Source organism: Prionailurus viverrinus, chromosome A2, assembly GCF_022837055.1.
Source record: "Prionailurus viverrinus isolate Anna chromosome A2, UM_Priviv_1.0, whole genome shotgun sequence".
Taxonomy (NCBI): domain Eukaryota; kingdom Metazoa; phylum Chordata; class Mammalia; order Carnivora; family Felidae; genus Prionailurus; species Prionailurus viverrinus.
Genome location: NC_062562.1, coordinates 149,631,742 through 149,653,700, shown reverse-complemented (window position 1 = coordinate 149,653,700; position 21,959 = coordinate 149,631,742). Strand labels below are relative to the sequence as shown.

The 21,959-nt window shown below is 40.2% G+C and overlaps 1 protein-coding gene across 3 annotated transcripts in view; it reads right to left on the bottom strand.

The window, feature by feature from the left end:
* EXOC4 (exocyst complex component 4) overlaps positions 1-21,959 on the bottom strand; it is a 754,902-nt gene that overhangs the window by 693,688 nt on the left and 39,255 nt on the right. For all 3 annotated transcript variants that reach the window (XM_047842944.1, XM_047842959.1, XM_047842952.1), the window contains exon 4: positions 7,736-7,920. In XM_047842944.1, coding sequence (XP_047698900.1) covers positions 7,736-7,920 — 185 coding nt within the window. The remainder of the gene's footprint in view (positions 1-7,735; positions 7,921-21,959) is intronic.

The following is a 21,959-nucleotide window of genomic DNA, read 5'->3' as shown; positions in this document are numbered from 1 at the left end:
GTGAGCCGAACTTTAAGTTGTAAATCTAGTAACGACTAGGTTTGCCTCTACAACCCCAACGCCTGGCACAGTACCCGGCAAGGAGCAAGGGTTCGTAAAAGTTTGTTAAGTCAAACTGAGCTGAGAAATAGCTGTCCTCGATAATATGCCCTTAGTCAGAAAATGTAACTGAATAATGAAACAGGGGAATGGCTGGCAAAGTAATTCTCTGTCGTTCTAAGATCGGCCTGAACATACAGAAAGAATAATGAATGATTCAGAGGGTATAAAAGTCAAAAACAGTAATGGTCTCAAATGATAGATCAAGAGTGAAGCCATGTAGTACAAAAAAAGTGAAACTAAAATGTAGGCAGAGGGAAAAAGAAGAGAAAAAGAACCGAAAGATAAAAAAGAAAACAGACCAAAAAAGAAAAAAAATTAGCAGACAAAATAGGAAATAAGTAACACAACAGGGTCCAGCACTTTCCTTATGCCCCCACAGACAAATATGGACACCAAAATCCATGGGACTGAAATCCATGGGGCTCTCTATGAGCGAGAGAGCATCCAAGGAAACAAGGCCAAATCAAGTATTAAGCCAGGATGCAGAAAGTAAATGGATTAACTTAAAAAATAACTCTTTATTGCTTATCAGTTTATGAAGGTATTATAGGTTTTTTAAATACATATTAAAAAATAATCTAATTATACTGTAGCACTTTCCAAAACAGCTGACAGCGAAGAGTCTATCTGTCCATCCATCCCTACCCCCCTACATATACACACACTCATACATACAAAAACGTACACATGCTCTTTTTCAACATTATTTGGATCATCCTATATAGAATTTTAGATCCTGGTGTTTCGTTTCAGCAGCAAACATTTTGCTATTTCATTAAAAGTAATCTTCAGAAGCATCATCAATAATTATATTACTACTGAAGTAATAATACATGCTCATGATGGATACACTCACAGTCCTGAGGATATGAACTAAGTCCTTATTTCCTATTTCCTATCTACCATTTCCACTTCTCATAGCTAATTCCTTTTATCAGTGTCAGTATTATCCTTCCAGGAATTTTCTTTATAGAAACATACATTTATGTCTACATATAAAGGATACATATTTAAATACATATTCGCTCAATTCTTACACAAATAGGTTCATCCTGTACACACTGTTTTTCAATTGGCTTTTTTTAGACCCAATAATGTATCTTAGAAATCTTTCCCTATCTGCACAGAGATCTTTCTCGTTTATTTAAGAATTACATGGCATGGATACGCCATAATTCATTTCACTATATGCCTCTTGATGAACATCTAAACTGTATTTTTTTGTTGTTGTTCTTACCAACAACATTCCAATGAATATCCTTTTACATATATTTTCATGATATGGTACTATTTTGTAGGATATGGGCCAAGAAAGCCTCCTCCACATACATTCTCTTAATTTTTTCTAATGCTAGTAAAGCTTTATCATGTGATTTTTAAACTGAGTTAGAATTTTTCATATATAATAACAAGTAGGCATCTAAATTTATTTTTCTTTAGCCAAATGTCTCAACACTAATTTCTAAGCAGCCATCATTCCCTCTACTTACTTGAATTATTGTTAAAAAATATTAAAGTTCCATATATCCTGCATCTGTTTCTAAATTCTATTTTGTTATACCAATCTGATTTCCTTTTTTTTTTTTTTTTTTTTTTTAACATTTACTCATTTTTGAGAGAGAGTGACTGTAGGAGGGGCAGAGAGAGAGGGAGACACAGAATCTGAAGCAGCTCCAGGCTCCAAGCTGTCAGCACACAACCCAAGGCAAGGCTTGAACCCACGGACCATGAGACCATGACCTGAGCTGAAGTCGCACGCTTACCTGAATGAGCCACGCAGGTGCCTCCCCAATCTGATTTTCTATTTGCATACCTGCACTGTTTTGATTAGTTTGATAATACATTTTAATATTAGATAAGAAAAGCCTCCCTTAATACTGCCCTTCAATTTTTTTTAAATAGTTCTTATTTACTTATCCTTCTATGTGAACTACAGATCTGACAATTTCAAAAAAACCCAACTGGGATTTAACTGGAACTGACATCTTTGAGTAAGAATGTGGAAGTTCTCTCCATTTATTTAGGTCTTGTTTCATATCCTCCAAATTCCATTTTTATTATTTTTTCCATGGAGCCATGTAACTTCCTTTTATTACACCTACTAGTTGTCTATTTCTACTTCAAAAATACGTATGTGCCCAGGTGCCTGGGTGGCTCAGTTGGTTAAGCATCTGACTTCGGCTCAGATCACGATCTCACAGTTCGTGAGTTCAAGCCCCTCATCGGGCTCTGTGCTGACAGCTCAGAGCCTGGGGCCTGCTTCAGATTCTGTCTCCTTCTTTCTCTCTCTGCCCCTCCCCCTCTTGTGCTCTGTGTCTGTCTCTCAAAAATAAATAAACATTAAACAAAAAATTTTTAAAAATATGTATGTGCCTTCGGGTGATTTTTTTTTGTTGTTTTCTGTGAGAGTAGAAATTTGTTGTTGGGTGTTTATGTGTTTGTTTCTGGATACCAGCAGTTAGAACAGTCTTTGTATTTGGAAAGACTCTCGACTGTCTAGGTCAATGCAAAAAAGGAAGAGGGCCCAACTTCCTACTGTACCAGCTGAAGGAGGCCAGACATGTCTCAGGCTCAACAAACTGGATGCTTCTACCCAGGACTTCAAATCCTGAGGAGATAAAGACAGATGCAGGGACACTTACAGAACACTGGCACAAGAATACAAACTCCAGCAGCTGCAGGCATGGTGACAAAGACAACAACCCAACCAGCCCCTTCCCTGGGTTTGTCAACGGGGTGCACTCAGCTGCTTCATCTCTCCTGGTCCCTCCTGGGTGTTAGAGCCTGACTGCACAGCCTTCCTTCCCTTCGGCTCTATGAACTACCGCCTTACCACTTTCCACTTAATTCCCTTCCTTGTTTGAGTTATCAGGATTGATTTCTGCTACTTGCAATCTAGAATATTAGCTAATAAATCATCCTTGTACTAGAGAATATTTTATTTGCTTCCCCTCTAGTGATTTTCCATATAGAAATCTGTAGGGGCGCCTGGGTGGTTCAGTCGGTTGGACGTCCGACTCTTGATTTCAGCTCAGGTCATGATCTCGCGGTTCATGGGATTGAGGCCTCTGTCGGGCTCTGTGCCGACAGCACAGAGATTGCTTGGGATTCTTTCTCTCCTCTCTCACACGCTCTCTCTCCCAAAATAAATATACAAACATTAAAAAAAAAAAATCTTGGGACGCCTAGGTGGCTCAGTCGGTTAAGCATCCTACTTCACCTCATGATCTCATGGTTTGTGAGTTCAAGCTTTGCATCGGGCTCTGTGCTGACAGTTCAGAGCCTGGAGCCTGCTTGGGATTCTGTCTCCGTCTCTTTCTGGCCCTCCCTTGCTAACACAGCCTCTTTTCTCTCACTCTCAAAAATAAACATTTAATGGGGCGCCTGGGTGGCTCAGTCGGCTAAGCGTCCGACTTCGGCTCAGGTCATGATCTCACAGTTTGTGAGTTCGAGCCCCGCATCGGGCTCTCTGGTGACAGCTCAGAGCCTGGAGCCTGCTTCAAATTCTATGTCTCCCTCTCTCTCTGCTCCTCCCCTGCTCACGCTCGGTCTCTCTCTCCTTCAAAAATAAATAAAAACATTAAAAAATAATAATAAACGTTTAAAAAATTTTTTTAAATTAAAAAAAGACATCTTTAGGGGCGCCTGGGTGGCGCAGTCGGTTGAGCGTCCGACTTCAGCCAGGTCACGATCTCGCGGTCCGTGAGTTCGAGCCCCGCGTCAGGCTCTGGGCTGATGGCTCAGAGCCTGGAGCCTGCTTCCGATTCTGTGTCTCCCTCTCTCTCTGCCCCTCCCCCGTTCATGCTCTGTCTCTCTCTGTTCCAAAAATAAATAAACGTTGAAAAAAAAAATTTTTAAATAAAAAAATAAAAAAAAAGACATCTTTAAATATACATATCTAGGTTAATAAACACAAAATTAAATTAAACATTTTCTCCAATTATTCAAATCCAAAACAACTTCTGACTTATCTTACACAAGAATTCACCACTCCTTTTTATCTCCTGACTGTCCAAATTTCCCAGTCTCTAACATAAGATAGGGATATAATTCCTGTTTATTATAGAGTATTCTTTTACCACATAGACCTTTTTCAAATATAGCTTCAGCTTATATTTTTGATCTTATAAAAATATATTTGTCAGTTTTTTATATGCACATTTACATATTTAATGGTGTGTGGTCCTTACAGTAGTTTCAAACCACTACAACTTTAATGTTGTCAAGTTGCTGATTGTGGTTTGTATCTTAGAGTTCATCTTTGCATACTAGTTCTTTTTGTTGTTACTTTATATCTGAGAACATCTTGCTGCTGCCCGTGCTTAACTGTGTCCACTTGGCTGGGTATAGAAACCTTTGGTCCCCATTCTTCCCTATTCAACACTTTGTAAGACTCTGTTCTGCTATCTTCTGGTATTCTGTGTTCAGCAAATCCTGGTGATCCTGATCTTTGCTCCTCTTTACCAGGCCTGGGTTCAATCGTATAAAACAGAAAACTCATCGGGGCACCTGGGTGGCTCAGTCAGTTAAGCATCCGACTTCAGCTCAGGGCATGATCTCACAGTTCATGGGTTCGAGCCCCACGTCGGACTCTTTGCTGAAAGCTCAGTGCCTGGAGCCTGCTTCAGATTCTGTGTCTGCCTCTCTCTCTGCCCCTCGCCCACTCGCACTCTGTCGCTCTCTCAAAAATAAACAAACATCAAAAAAATAAAAAACAGAAGACTCAAAGCAGCAGTGGCCTGAGCACAATAAAAAAATTTTCCTCCCTCTCATATGAAAGATGTAACCCATTCAGACTATAAAGGAGGATCCATGCTATTACAGAGTTCAGGATGTGCTTCCATCCTCAAGGTCACCTAGTATCCAAGACAGCTTGATGGCACCAATCCACGTCCTTGACGAGAAGTAAAGGAAGGCAAGGGAAGGGTAAGATAGTGAGTGTACCAGTTTGGGTGGCACCTTTAGAGAACCTTCCTAGGAGCCCTGATTCAAAAGCTTGCAAGCAGAAGCCTCCCGAACCACCTTTAGCTATGTGGGAGGATGGGAAATACAGCCTGTGAGCTGCCAGGAGCAAAATAAGGGTTGTCATGAAAAATGAAGACGGGCCAAATGGATATCAGGTGGGCAAATACCTCTCTGTCACAGGAGACAATTTTTCTTCTTAGTCCTCACAGAATTTTTTTACAATTCATAAATATCTCCTGATCATATCTAAGAACAAGATTTTTCATTAATCTTATCTTAAATCCTTTTGATTTTCAGACCAAGGTCTTTTTGGGTTTTTTTCTCCTGTTTAAGTAGGCTTCTTTATTTACATTGTAATTATTATCTGTTTCTCCCTGTATCCGTTTGCTAGGGCTGCCACGATAAGGTACCCCAGACTGGGTGGCTTAACCAACAGAAATGCATTTTCTTACAGTTCTGGAGGCAGGAAGTCGAGATCAAGAAGTTGGGACTTGGTTTCTTCTGACGACTCTCTCCTTGCCTCGTAGATGGTATCTCAGCACGAGATCTTCACAGGATCTTCCCTCTGGGTGAGTCTGTATCCAAATTTCTTCTTAAATAGACAACAGTCATACCGGAGCAGGGCCCACCCTAATGGCCTCATTTTAACTTATGTACCTCTTAAAAGACCCTATCTCCAAACCAGTCACAGTCTGAGGTACTTGCAGTTAGGTCTTGAAGACCTAAATTTTAGGGGGGGGGGGGGGGGGGATACAATTCAGCCCAAAACACTATCACGTTAGTGTTGTTCTACAGAGTAACTAAAATCACTATTCTCCAACTTTCGTATCCACTATCTTTCTTTTATCATCCTGTCTTTATCCTCTGTATGATGAGGAAACTTTTCCCTCCTTATCACTGCTTCAAGTCTTCTCCCCAGTGCTTGAAACAAAGATTGAATTTCCCTACTTTGTCTCATTTGTTCTTATATTTTGTTCATGTTTAGTTCATTCTTTCTGCATCTCTACCAATTCCATTCTTACAGCTCTCCATTACCCTCTCACAGAAGCTATGTGCTTGCTGCATACAGCCACAGAATAAGCACATTCAACAATAAGCACATATTTTGCTGGCTGACTAATCCAGGCTAGGCAGCCCAGGTGATCTTAGCTCAGTTCCACAGAGCTCTCATCCTCCTCTGGGCCTGATGCCATCCCGGCAACAGCAAAGACACAAGAGGGCATGCTCCCTGCCGCAAGCCCATTTCGAGCCCCTCTATGTGGCACATGCTTAACAATAAGCAAAAGCAAGACCCCACCCCACCCCACCCCCCAAAAAAAATCACAAAAATCAAAGAACAGGAAATATACCTCTCTCACTACACTGGAGGAAGGAGTAGTAATTTTGAATAATCTCATCTCTCACATCATCCTGTATCCTTTGGAAAACTCCAGCTTAAGCATCTTAAATTTTCCTGTTTTGATTCATAAACTTATTTCAAATAAATGCTCTTCTCTGAGACTTCAAGGTAATGCTTATTCTCCCTTATGTTATAGAATACTTTCACAGAACCCAGAGTATTTCTGGATTTTTTTTTTAATCCTTACATGGGAAGCAATCTATTCATACCTGCTATTTATTTACCACCACACACTGTGGAAGGAATTGCCTTAACACCGCCCCCACCCAACACTACTTTCCACTACGGAACTAACATTCTATTCAGATACAGTGTTGAAGTTACTTCTCGGGTACATAACCCTCAGCTCAATTTGTGTGCCTGGCAGAAGATTTTCTAGTGCCCATCTGCGGAAACGAGATAGAAACTTCTCTTTCTGTCAGGGTCTTGGACTAAATTGAAGCATCACACACAAAGTTGGCAATTTTTGTCTGTGAGGATAGGACTTCAAAGGCTTCCTTCCCAGCATGCACTGCTTCCAGTGCTCCTCTTGTCTGTAGCTGGATGAAAAAGTACGAGCACATGTATTTCGACAGGTACAGCTCAACTGCCCTCTGAGATCTGAGAGCTATTTTCAAGGAACGTTGGAAGGACTACGACATGCACAGCTATCTGGTACACGTTAATAACGTCAGTAGTCTACTGTCTTAACTGTCTTAAGACCCGGTCTTACTTCCTACCAGGTCTAAACTAACCCAGTGAATTTCTTGAGTCCACACCCAGGCCCTTAAGTATAGGACTATGCTACGATCAAGCCCAGGGATAAAAGAAAAGTGTTCTCTCTGAAGCTCCCCTGAACTATTCCAGAAAGAAGACTGTCTACAGCTGAACACGACCCCTAAGTAACTTCAGTCCAGACACATATTTCTTAATTAGGCCAGCTGTACTGTATAACTTAAGGATCTTTTTCTCTCCCTTGTGAGATATATCAGAATATCTCTGATCCAGTACACACACAGGCCCACAGTACATGTTTCTTATCCATCTTTACATAAAAAGGTCATAATAAGTGTGCAATGAAGGAAGGAAGAAACTTGGGATGACAGCCTTTCAGAGCATGGAGTATTTGCTATTACAAAACCATCTTATAGTTTCAGGGACAGTATGTTGAAAAGTAAGAAGCAAAACCAAGAAGCAAATCAAGTACAACAGTCTTCTGGGAAACAAATAATGGTCCTTGAACTTCTCCACTGCCACAAGACACTGTAGCGAAGAGGCTCTTTAACCAACCTCACTCTCCCTTTCTCCTTGTTACGCTGCACAACTCGGCTGGTGGATTTGATGTACAGGTGCCGGTGCAGTTCATCTATGAGAACCAAGTGGAGGTTCATCTTCTTGCTGTGAAGCTCCAGCCTGAGGTCACTCAGTCCTTCCACCTGGAGCAGGGGGCCCTCCAAAGACTCCACTGCTGACACCTGAAGAGAGAATAAAAAATGATTAAGTGGGACAACTACAAAACCTACCAATATTAGAAACACAAGAGACTATTTCTAAAAGAAAAAGAGAATTTATATGAACCCTACCAGCATACATCAGACTTTGAAGAGGATAACGTGGTTAGGCCTAATTGTGCCTTTGAAGGTGTACCATCTAAGAGAAATAGTGCTGAAGGAAACAATCTTGTTAAAGATAAACATTTGCAGCAACGTGGATGGAACTGGGAGGTATCATGCTGAGTGAAATAAGTCGGTCAGAGAAGGACAGATATCATATGTTTTCACTCATATGTGGATCTTGAGAAAGTTAACAGAAGGCCATGGGGGAGGGGAAAGGGAAAATAAACAGCTACAAACAGAGAGGGAGGGAGGCAAACCACGAGAGACTCTTAAATACAGAGAACAAACTGATGGGGAGGTGGGGGAGAGGGGAAAGTGGGTGATGGGCAGTAAGGAGGGCACTTGTTGGCATGAGCACTGGGTGTTGTATGTAAGCCAATTTGATGATAAATTAAAATAAAAAAAGAATAGAGGAAAATTTTTCACTAAAAAAAAAAAGATAAACATAAAGGCATCTAAAGCGCCACAGAGCTGTATGTATCATTTATTCCCGCACACACTGCCTGTTAACAGACACAAGTGTGATGGCCTCCCCGACCACATGATGTCATTCATTTCCTCACAAGAAGTCCACATACTAATGACTGAAATCAACTTTTAATCACATTTAGCTTTTTAAGACTAAGACTAAATAAAAGCACACTACATGAGGGGCACCTGGGTGGCTCAGTCGGTTGAGCGTCCGACTTCAGCTCGGGTCACGATCTCGCAGTCCGTGAGTTCGAGCCCCGCGCCGGGCTCTGTGCTGACAGCTCAGAGCCTGGAGCCTGTTTCAGATTCTGTGTCTCCCTCTCTCTCTGACCCTTCCCTGTTCATGCTCCGTCTCTGTCTCAAAAATAAGTAAATGTTTAAAATATAAGAATAAAACATAAGAAAAGCACACTACGTGAATGTTTAAATAATCCTGTGATCATGAGGCAGAGCTTGGTTAGCCTAAGTCTACATGTGTGCCTACATACAGACAGGCTCTTGCTCGCTCTTCCTCGTACACACATACACAGAGGTAAATGCGTTTTTGACATGAAAGCTACGAGCAGAAAATAACAGTCATCACCTCTCCTTGACCTGATCCAGTTCGACAGAAGCAATGGGATATGAACGCTGAAGAGAAGATAAACTACAGAGAAGGAAACGCTCCTGGTGTGAAGTGCAATTTGGGAGATTTTAAGACAGAAAAGATTGGATGAATAAAAATGGAATAGGAATACCTCCAACAAATGAAGATGAGGGCCTCGGGGAGTGTGGAACAACTCACTTTGAGACCAAAGTAGTAACTGTAAAGGGGGGGGAAATAAAGTATGTTTCATATGATCCCATTTATCCATGGATATAAGATTATATTTGTCTTTCCATAAAGATCTAGATTTTTAAAAATCTTTTTCATGTTTATTTATTTTTGAGAAAGAGAAAAAGAGAGAGAGAGAGAGATCGCAAGCAGAGGAGCAGAGAGAGAGGGAGACACAGAATCCGAAGCAGGCTCCAGGCTCCAACCTGTCAGCACAGAGCCCGACGTGGGGCTTGAACTCAAGAACCACAAGATCATGACCCGAGCCAAATTCGCACGCTTAACCTACCGAGCGACCCAAGCACCCCAAGATCTAGATTTTTTAAAGAAAATAACAAGGTGCAGAATATACTCTTACTATTCCTTAGGAGAAAAATAAAAGCAAGAGAGAAACACAAAGAAGAAAATAATAATAAGGAAAGGGGAAAAAATAGTTTCAAACAGAGGGAGGGAAAATAAAGGACTCTTAAATACAGAGAACAAACTGAGGGTTGACGGGGTGGGCTGCTGGGGGGTAAGGAAAATGGGTGATGGGCACTGAAGAGGGCACTTGTTGGGATGAGCACTGGGTGTTGTATGTAAGCAATGAATCACGGGAATCTACTCCTGAAACCAAGAGCACACGGTATACGCTGTATGTTAGCTAACTTGACAATACACTATATTGAGTAAAAATAAAACAAAACAAAACAAAACAAAATAATAGTAATAGAAGTAGTAGTGTAGTAGGAGTAGTAATAGAAAAGAGAGGACTACAAGCTGAACTCAGAGGGAGAAGAGCCCTACCCAGCTCCCCAAAGGGATTCCTGTGCTGTGACTACTCCCTGCTTAGGTTATACTTGTCAATATCCCTAAAAGGTACAGAGAAAGGCAATAACTAGTAATGCTTCAAGGTACAAAGAGTGGATGTAATTAGGGAGATAAACATGCTCCTAAAAAGTAAGGCGTTCAAATAAAAGCAATAGATAACGAAAGCCATGAAACGTATCAATGATCAAAAGTGCTGATCACGGACCTACACCAGTGCACAACGTCACTGACGAGCACGTGGGCAGCGAATACAGAAAGTCTGGGAGCCGCCAGATACAAACTGGCCTGAGGTGGGGGAGGAAAATGCAACGGCTTACCCACAAACACAGCACTTGTTTTGTGATGTGCTATATAATCAAATGTCAGTAGCAAGTTAGTCTCCTTAAGTTAACCAAGCAAGAAGGAAGGAATGAAAAAGTGGCAAGCCCTGAGCCAGCTCTGCCCCCGGAAGCCTGCCAGTTCATTTTCATGCTGACCCATAACTGCCCCTGTGACAAGAGCCCCTGGGCCTCATGCGAGCTGCCAACAATTCCAAATGGAAAAGCAGCCTCGCAAAATGACCACTGTGTCCCCAAGGAGGAAAAACAACAACAAATTCATTTACACTTATGCTCTAAAATGGATTTTAACTCGGGTCTGTAACAGAGAAAAAAGGATGCATTAACCTTTACTGACATCGAGATCCAGAAAATGAAAAATAATTTGGTAAGCCACTGGCCCATCGTGTAGCCTTATCCCTTAAGGTAATTAAATCCAGCTGAGATATTTAAGCTTAAAAACCACCCACTGCACATCCACACTCAATTTGTTTGTAGGAATTTGCATGAAGATTTTTAACCCAAACAGTTCATGTTCCCAAAACAAAATTATAGGATAATGTCAACTTTCAAAGCTACTTAATTGAAGTTTGTTTTTGTTTTCGTTTTTTTAATATAAGTAAAGCACTTAACACGGTGCCTGGCACATACTGAGTGCTCACTGGAATTAGACATGAGATTTTTAACAGAATCTATTTATTCTGTGGTTAAAGAAATCTCACGGGGTGTTACTAACATGTGCTAATGCTACTGTTTTCAGTAAAGTGTTGTTTCCATTACAAGCATTTGGATGACAAATTTTCTGAATATGTCTTCTTGACCCAAAATACAAGTACAATTTATATATATATAATCAAGAGTAATTTTACAATTTCAAAGATTTGAAAACCATACCACAGGGAAGACAGCACGCTTATTTTTATATGAAAATACAGTGCTCCAATTTCCTGGCCTTCACTTATTAAAAGCTATAATTATGAAAGCTAGGCAAGGGCACTGTCTTCCCCCACTCTAACCTTACTGAGTGGTACTAAAACAGATTTTAAGAAAATAGTTATCAGTGCAACCTGTGATCTCTAGAACATCAGTTTATAGAAACCTGACATTTATCTTACCTGGTTTCAAGAAGCCTGTAGCATAACATTTATACATAAGCAAAACTTGGTGAGGCAGAAAACAGCCAATCCATCCAAACATCACTGATGGTCAATTCTGCTGTATGGGGGATGGGGGAAACCTGGTTTCCAGGCATTTACTAACATTCAGGCTTTATTAGAAATCATTAAATATCTTTGGGGTGCCTGGCTGGTTCAATTGGTACAGCATGCAACTCTTGATCTCAGGGTTGTAAGTTCAAGCCCCACATTGGGTCCAGAGATTAAAGATAAAATCTTAAAAATATATATATTAAATATACATCCACGTTTAGATATGCATAACTACTGGTAAAAAGACAACTAAAGAGTTTGGTTTTTTTTTAATGTGGTCATTTTATGAATCATTTCACTGTTTCCCAAATTTAATGTCTACAGAGCACTTTTTTTTATTTATTTAATGTTTATTTATTTTTGAGACAGAGAGAGAGCATGAATGAGGAAGGGTCAGAGAGAGAGGGAGACACAGAATCTGAAGTAGGCTCCAGGCTCTGAGCTGTCAGCACAGAGCCCGATGCAGGGCTCGAACACGCAGACTGTGAGATCATGACCTGAGCCGAAGTCGACCGCTTAACCGACTGAGCCACCCAGGCACCCCCACAGAGCACTTTTTAAATAACACTAATGAACCATTAACAAGAATTCAAGAGATGAGGTTAGACTAAAGTAGCAACAAAACGGTCTCACAGGTGAGTTACTATGAGAAATTACTGAAATTGGGTTCTTAAATGTGACATACAACATCAAATAAATATATATTCTTACCAAACAAGACATACCAGATGAAAAATCAAATAGACAGCATTCAGGACAACAGTTCACTAGTAAATGCTGTCTATACCTCTATTCACAGATGGAATAACATGCATTCATACCCCAAATGATGTCTAGTATGACCCTCTAGAAATCTCAGACAGGCCACACCATTTCTTAAGGGTAGATGACCATATAATGAGCCAATGAAATGTATTTGGAAGTTTTCTTACACATATTTTCAGAAATAAAATTGGAGTGTTGAGGGAATTTTTTCATATAACATCTATTATTACCCAAAAGAACATAAGTGTTCTACTCACCACAGTTGGAAATGGCTTTGATAACAGAACTCTGCTTTGGAGTTGAAAAATATTTCCTTTAGGATAAACTTTAAAAAAGGGGTCGGGGAGGGCACCTGTGTGGCTCAGTTGGTTAAGTGTCTGGCTCTTAATTTCGGTTCAGGTCATGATCTCACCGTTCATGAGATCAAGCCTGGTGTTAGGCTCTATACGGACAGTGTGGAACCTGCTTGGGATTCTGTCTCCCTCTCTCTCTGCTCTTCCCCCACTTGCATGCACGTGCTCTCTCTCAAAATAAACTTAAAAAAAAAAGGAAGAAAAATATTTCCTTTAGGATTGTGAAAATAAGCAAGCATTCACCAAATGTTTTCATACATGATACTGAACAGGACGGCATGTTTTGCTATTAGAAACCTATGCACTGAAGAACAAAGAAATCCCAAAAACTGTTTCCATAACTCAGTAAGTATGCAACAGTTACATTTAAAATGTACACAATCAAGAATTGTCTGGTATTTCAAAAAAGTTTACCGTGAGTTGAGACATAAGTTTACAACAAAAGCCATCTTTGTAATTACGAACTACAGAGCCCTTAAATTTTCTTTCCCAAATGTCTATTTCTCAATTTCCTTCTAGTTTATTTTTTTAATGTTTATTTATTTTTGAGAGAGAGAGAGAGAGACAGCACAAGTGGGGGGAGGAGTAGAGAGAGAGGAAGACACAGAATCCGAAGCAGGCTCTGAGCTGTCAGCACAAAGCCCAACGCAGAGCTCGAACTCATGAACCACGAGATCATAACCTCAGCCGAAGTCGGATGCTTAATCGACAGAGCCACCCAGGTACCCTTCAATTTCCTTCTAGTTTAAAGTAGGAAGTTATTATTTCATAGTTAAGTGTTCATCTTCTGCTAGCCTCACTCAAGTTGGTTAGGTAAAAAGATCTAGTTTTGTGCTTTAATATGAACCACTTGAAATGTTTTGGAGGAAAGTTGGCCATTCTCAACATTCAGTTGGCTTCACTGAAGAAAGACTGGTTTATTATCATTTTTATATTATTATTTCAGTTGGGGGAGAGGAGAGACACAATGGCAACTGACATCAGTAGCCATCTAACTAAACCACCTGCCAGCTAAGGAAAATGCTTATTTTGGCAATAATGTTCCCTAAAGAAAGCAAATGTGTTGCCACTGTTGAGTCTAGAACAAATATTTCCTTCAGGACTCTCATAATTAAATGGTTCCAAAATGTTTTATCACTTTTCAATAGGTCTGTATGCCTCCCTTAAGGAAGTACTTTTCGAGTAAGACATAACCATTCTGCAAATGTTGCCTTGGCTCAACTTACAGAAGCGTATCTTTTTAGATATGAAATTAGGCTATTCCAGAGAATGGATACCCTCTCCCTTCCTATACCACCACGAGTTAAACCTGTTGAACAGACTCAACTAAGAACGCCAAAAAACCTCGGCTATGAACAACAAAAGAAGCAGGCCTTGGAATCTGACATTTACTTGTTGCCCAGGCCACTGGCCAGCTGCTACCTGGGCCCCTGAGCTGCTAGAAGGCAACCTCTGGTGGCTTCAGCCCTGCTCCTCAAGACAGCCCTATACCCAGAAGTATCCACATAGAGGGCTCAAGGAGTCTTAGATGGGCATAAGAAGTATTCCTCTGGACGCAGAATGAGCCAAACCCACCTTTACACAAGCAGGAAAGATGTTTATCACCAAGAACTCCAGATCAATCACTTACCAAACATTGTCATTTTGCTATACCACAGTGCCCAAAGCAGTAGTTTGGTTATCAGACAGAAATTTTTAAAAACCCAAAAACCAAAACAACAACAAAAACAACAACAACACACAGCTTTAAGCCCCTCCCCCAAACAAAATCACAGTCTTTTTCATGTATTAGTTTGAAATCGGAACCTTAGGAAACTGTTTCTTACAAGTCAAAAATGATCCAGTATTGGTTGTTTCATATGGTTTAATCCAATAGTTTTAGGAGATCTGAAAGCTCTGGTGCATCTAGGACATCACAGTGCTGTTTGTAGAACACTGTGGCCTTGATAGAACCTGTGTTCTATAGGGTTAACTGCAGCAGAGAATCTAGGAAAATTTCAACTAGCAGAATATTATATATGTGTGCGACATAAAACCACAAACACGTGACCCCCAAAGGATTTTGCTGATCAAAATCCTGTTAAATATAAACTTAGTAACAACCTCCACTCGGCTTGTGTTTAAAACATGACAGCAGCCACCACAGGGGACATATGTAGAAGATGGCTTAGACTGCTCTTCATACAAAAATGGTTAGGGGAGCGGGGGAGGGAAGTCGGGAGGCAGGGTAAGGGGCATAGAAAGCAGAATAAGGGAATGCCTGCAAGGCTTAGAGGAGTCTTCGGGGATCTATAGGAAAAACAGAATCCCTGATCCCAGCTTTACTGGAGAAGATTTGGCTCCCTAGGGTTCTGCTTTGCCACAGCCTGCAGGCCTCCGAGCTATTGACAGTTGGAACTTAAGACAGACTTCCCAAGAAAGCTGCATCACAGGAGCAAGGCCAAGCGCCTGGAGCATGAATACTTTTTTCCACCCTAAGTCCTCAGCCTGCAGCCAACCCAGTGATCCAATCAGGCAATCAAAAATGCCCATTCTTAAAGTCATCTGTGAACAGAATATTGATCAGCCCCATTCAGGTGCCCCTTCTCCCTCCAGAAACCCGATACCTATAATGCAGACTCAGCATGCTCTCACCATTAAAAACAGGATGCTGTCTACTTCCATTCTGCTTTCATTACTGCTAGGGTTATTACATGTTTTTATTTAATAAACCTTCATCAGTTCAAATGAAGGGCTGTTATTAGTTGTGCTAACAGCCAAATGATAATGCTCCAGAGAGATATCAGTGCTTGTTGGTGCATTAGCAAAGAGAGGAGAAGGGCTGAGGTCAAGCATGTGTCAATGTAAATGAGGTGATATTAGGTAGTAAAGGCTTAATGCAATAGACTGCCGGGGAGCTAATGGAATTTACAGGATACAGCAAATGAGATGAAGTTATTGATAAGTGAATGAGCGGAGGGGGGGCCTGTAAGATAAAGTGCTGTCAAAGAAAAGCCCATTTACTTGTGAATTTCTTCTTTAAACTATCTTCACAACTATCTTAGAAAACAAAACTCACAAGAGATCAAATGTGACTTCTGATTTTAACAAAGAGCTCATCCTACCACTGCTGTGACACATAGACTTGGTTTAAAAGCATACCATTTGACGAAGCTCTTTCTTAAGTCTTCTTTGGGGATCCCCCCAACTTCTTGGTTTTCGTTTTTTCTTAAACATCAGGGCCTTCTACCACAAATAATTCCCATAATTTAAGCAGAAATCTTTGGGTTTTTTTTCCTCTTGTCAAGTAGGGGTGGTCAGATCTAAGATATTCCATAAGCCCAAGTCTAAAAGAATGACAGGATCTGAGAAATGAAATGTTGAGTTTTCTATTACAAGAGACATTTAAAGGCTGTCAGGACTGAAGTCCTACCCCAATTTCACAGATTAAGGAAAAAAAAAAGGGGGGGGGGCCTAAGGCCCAGGAATGTATTTTTCTTAACCTTTATTTTTAATTCCCAATTATAAAAATACATGATCAAGAAAACTCAAAAAACACAAAATCTCAAAGGAAAAAGATGGTCCACATTCTCACTACTCAGGTAAAATATGTTTTAATCTGATTCCTTCCAAATGATTTCCATACAAAGTTTTGAAAAAGTATTATTTTTAAATAGGCTTTTTCCATTTGGCAATACATTGGGAACATCTGCCCATTACCAAATATATTTTTAGCATTCATACTACTCCATAAAATGAATATTCCCCAAATGATTTAAACCACTTCCCCATACAAAGTAGTTGCTATATTCTTTTACTTTCACAAATCTTTCTGTGATAATTATCCTTGTATAGATTTTTTATCACATAATTAAAATGCTTAACTCAACATTCTAGAAGTAGAATTCCAAGTCCAAAGTAATGCACATATTTAGGGCTTCTAATACATAATGCCAAATTTGGAGCCTTATTTGTTCTAAATCAACTTACAACAGATCAGTTCATAATTACTTTCCTGATGAAATTAAACATACCTAACACCTTAAGTGAAAGTTAAAATGTCAATTGCTTATGGGCAAGATTGTGTGTGTGCACGCGCGCGCGCGCACGCACACACACACACACACACACACACACACACACACACAATGGGGAGCCTGGATGGCTCAGATGGTTAAGCGTCTGACTCTTGGTTTCAACTCAGGTTATGATCTCAAAGTTTTTGAGTTCGAGCCCCACATCAGGCTCTGCACTGACAGCACAAAGCCTGCTTGGGATTCTCTGTCTCCCTCTCTGCCCCTCCCCCCTGCTCAGTCTGTCTGTCTGTCTCTCTCTCTCTCTCAAAATAAATAAACTTAAAAAAAAAATCCTTCTTTGTGCCTAGTCTAATGGTCCCTCCAATTCTCAGTTCCCATCAGTGCTCCATAAAGACAGCACTAAATCCTAGGTTCCTACTCCAAAATACAAGGGAAGAGACCACTAGGAAAGACATCCTCATTTGACAAGGGTCCCAAAGCCACTTACTTCTGTCATCTTATTTTTTATTCTGGGACAAGAACAAGTTACAGAACAATTATCTTAGGAGTTGGCAAAGGAGGTCTCTGAGAGTCACGTCAGGCTCACACTTCAATCAAGACAAATTCCCAATCCATTAGAAATGCCCAGCACTTACATAGTTCTTTACTAACATCAACTGTTAAAATCCCACAAAGGAATGTGAGAGAAAGAGCTAGGAACAACAAGTAATTAGTACTGGGATAAATCACAGAGAAAACATACTTCAACAAGCTCTTATCTGGTCAAGCCAAGCAAAAGCTACTGATCCACCTTCCCCAGTCATCGTCAAGTTGAGACAGAGGGCTCCCATCAACATGCGTGGTCACCTGCAGCTACTTATACATATATAGGGTCCCCATCTGGCCACACAATGACCCAACAGAAACCTGTTTGAGGAAGTCCATATGTGAGGCTGAAACCTGGAATATGACAGAGGAGGTCAGCAAAGGCCTCGTGTATTATTCCTGCCTTAGTTTATTCCTCATACGGGGTGAAAGTATATAAAAGGGCATGTGCACACAGGTGATCTGATTAATGCATTAGTGATGATAGCACCAGGAGAGAGAGAAAGGCTTCTCAGTATAAACAAGTCCCAGATGATAGATGACCGCTTTTCTCTTACCTGGCACTTTGTCATAGTGATGATGACGCTACTTACACCTTCTTAAATTTGTCGATTGCCTTATATTTTACAAAGCACTGTAACCTTACCAAATTTCACTTTTATTCTCACAGCCTGTCTACAATCTAGATAGGGTATTTGTAGATCCACTCTAGAGAAGAGAATACTACATAACAGAGAGAGTGATTTGTCTAAGCTCGCAGAACTAGGGAGTTGTTGAGTCAGGACTGGAATTAAGAACGTCTGGCTTCCAAACCCATTCTGTTTGCACTACACCACGATGTACCTAGCCACCACTCATCAGTAAGTAAGTCTGTGCCCCAATTTCAACCCATGAAATCCCAGTGCAATTCCAATAAGAAACCATAGGAAGAAAGCAGGAGGCAGAGCACCAAGAAGGCATCCCTGAAGAGTTCAAGTCCACCCAAACCTGGAGGGCGTGTAATTTAACCACTCAACACCATTCCTACTGACCAAATAGTCAGGCTATAAAATCAGAGTAAGGGCCAAATACTTGTCAGCCCTACCCAAAACCTGCAACAGAGGATGGCAACAAAGCAACTCCACACTACAGTATTTCTACAAAAATGTACCAATCACTGTGCAAAGTCTGTCTTGTGCAAATAGAGTAAAACCTTGGTTTGTGAGCACAATTCCTTCTGGAAACATGCTTATAATCCAAAGCACTTTTATATCAAAGCGGATTTCAAGAACCACTGGCTCAGTTGTGATCATGTGACATTCAGCATCACGTACGACTCATACTGCAAGACATCACTCACTGATCAAGTTAAAATTTATTAGAAATGTTTGCTCATCTTGCAGTACACTCACAGAACAAGTAACTCACAGTCCAAGGTTTTACTCGTACTTGGTTTCTAACCCCTCAAAACTGGTATCAAAAGACATCAGAGACAACTAGTTTTACTCTCTTAAGTGGCGTAGGGTATACCCTAGATCTACAGTTCCACATTTATCTGTACAATGGAATCACCTGAAGAATGTCAAATTACTGAAGGTAGTGTACCACCATCAGAGACTTCAATGTCATCAGTGTAGGGTGTGACCTGGGCTTTAGATTTCTTCAAGAAGGTCCCTAATGTGCAGAGTTTGGGAATCACTGCCCTACAGCCAAGCGAGTCAACTGAAAACTGCTGAACCTTATGAGGTTTAGTGTAATATAACAAAATTTCTATTTGCTTTAAAATAAAAGAGGCAAAGAAAAGCAGATAAAAGAACAAAGTAAAAGGGAAGGAAAGCTAATACAATAACCGGGTGCTTTTCAAACAGTGTGCTACCCTAGCCTTCAAAAACAAATATAAAGAAAAAAGGGCATTGGACACAAACACAAATAATTGTTTACAAGCCCTGTGCTTTTACTCTCCAGGAAAAAAATAAAGCTGCCACATTAGGCCTACTCATTTAATTTTAGACAACTACCAAGATTTCTTGTTTAATACCTTTATTTTCAGCTCTTCCTAAACCTTTCTGAAAAGATCAGATGTAGGCGTTTGAAGGACTGAAGGGGTCCCAATGCAGCTAGAAGCAGCTATAGCTGACCACCTTATTTATAGAGCAAACCATACTACCCTACCTCCATCCCCAATTTTCCTGATGACCAATTTCTTGTTATGCTCATCATGATATGAGACTCTTTATTTGTTCACTGTCTCTCCCTATTAGCATGTAAGCTCCTTCAAGGTTAAGGGCACACATTCAGATATATTTCCCAGCAACCGGAAGTCATTGACAATGGCATCATACCATTCTTTGTAAGTCTACCAAAACATGTGCCTGATTCTTTCCTGTTATTAGTACAGAATATTGGCAATGGTCTTTCAAATCAATATTCTACACTAGAAATAGATGGGCTTAATGGTGGCTATTTCATTATTGATCACGGATATATTTTTTAATGTGTAGAGAAATCTATATGGAATATTGAAACATTTTTGCAGTCACTTACCACTTTCAGGTTAAGTCCAATAAGTTCACTAGAACGTTCCAGCTCTCGATATTTATAGAGTTTTCACCTCAATACCATTCCCACAGTCATAATGAGAAAAAACAGTCCTGGGAGATCTTAAAAACTCTCAGATCAGATGAAAGGGATGTACACTTTGCCCCCTTTTTCTTTCTTGTGCATTAATCATTTGATAGTAGATGCATGATCACCCCTTCCCTGCCCATAATATGAGAAAAGAAGAATTTGTCTATTTGCTAATGACACAGTTCTAATGGCAGCATAAAGAACAAGCTCGCTGGCCCACTGGTCCTGCCATCTAAGCACTGACAGAAAAAAATAGCTTAACATCAACTTCTTTATAACACTACAATCAACATTATTGATAAGTACCCTCCAATAGTGAACTGGCTTATATCTACTTACAATACTAGCAGAAAAACACACTTAGTTACCTAAGAGTCGATTTTGCAACAAACTGATCCTAGATAGTTTACCGACAAATTGCATTGCTATGAACATATCGTTGAAGTAAGCCAAAAAGGCGATTGACACAGAATCTGAAATTTGCCCATGTCAAATCCCAAATATATGGGAAAGAACTTTGGGGTCCTGATCATCCTTCCTTCTGTGCATGTGTTAGATCAGACTAGCCTTGTTTTCAGAGAAAAATCTTTTTTTTTTAAGATTTTATTTTTAAGTAATCTTTACACCCAACCTGGGGCTTGAACTCACAACCCTGACATCAAGCTCCACCAAATGAGCCAGCCAGGCACCCGTTTTCAGAGAAAAATCTTATCTAGGCCTGCAGGAACTCCTTGGACTACATAAAATGTGGAGTAGTCTTTCATTTAGATAGATGTCCATTTAAGGGAAGAAGGAATCCATAATGCCTAACCTAGCCGGCCCTACTCCAACTCTTAACAGTTCAGAACAAGTCCACTTCCGAACACTTTGCGAACTTCTCACGTGGGAGCAATCACCATTATCCTTCTTACAGTATCCATTAATCAATTCACTATAAATAACATTTCTAAGCACTTACTGTGTATACTGCGTGTACTTTATATAAATAGCTTAGTATCTCATTTAATCCCTTCACAAATCCTTGGGAGTAGATGTAATTCTCAACTCCCAACTTTCGGCAAAGTCAAATAATTAGCCCCAAGTGATCCAGCTAGTAAAAGTCAAAGCCAGGACCCAAACACAGGTCCATCTGACCCACACTAACATTCACGACCTCGATTGTTATACAACTAATGCAAAGGCTCTTGTAAGCTGAAACCATAGGAGCTTAGAAAACCATGAGATTAAATTGCTGCCTTACTCCCTTTATGCCCGATGTGGCCACATTTTCAGTGTAAGTGATATAATTCCACCATACTATTCTCTCAAAGCACGTGGGATTCTCTGGGAGGAAGGCAACTACATAAATCTAAGTAGTTATTGTAATAATCCTTATCTTAGTACACAGCTATGATTTTTTTTAAAAAATATAAATAGAAAAACAAGAGATATTCAAAATCTCTACAATCTCAGGAAGACTTAGAAATGAAAAAAATGTAGTCCCAGGCCTTGTGACGGTCAGCTCAAGTGGTTCAAAACTACTCACACTGGCTTAGTTTCCACTGATTGAATGCAATTATGAGTCGACTTCTATGGGTTGATAAATCAGAACTTGGGTAAGTGGTTTTCAAAGCTCATCTGTGCAGTTTTCGTGTGATGCAGACTTCCACATAAATTTTCCTTTAAAAAAGTTCATAAAAATATTAACTATCATCAAATACCTTCCTGGTTAGCTCATGCCACTGGGAAGAAGCTGCTGTTCTTATATTAATAATTCTTCCCGGAATTAATCAGTCATTGTACATTAGAACCAGCAGCTGGAGTGTTCTGAGTGATAATGAAACCTGTAACAAGGCATCTTCAGCCGTCTTTTCAAGACAATAAGGGAATTAAAATTTCAATTTAAATGCAGAGGTTTGAAACACGCTTCACTGGCAAAATTACTTCAATTAATGTGAGTGGAATACAAAGGA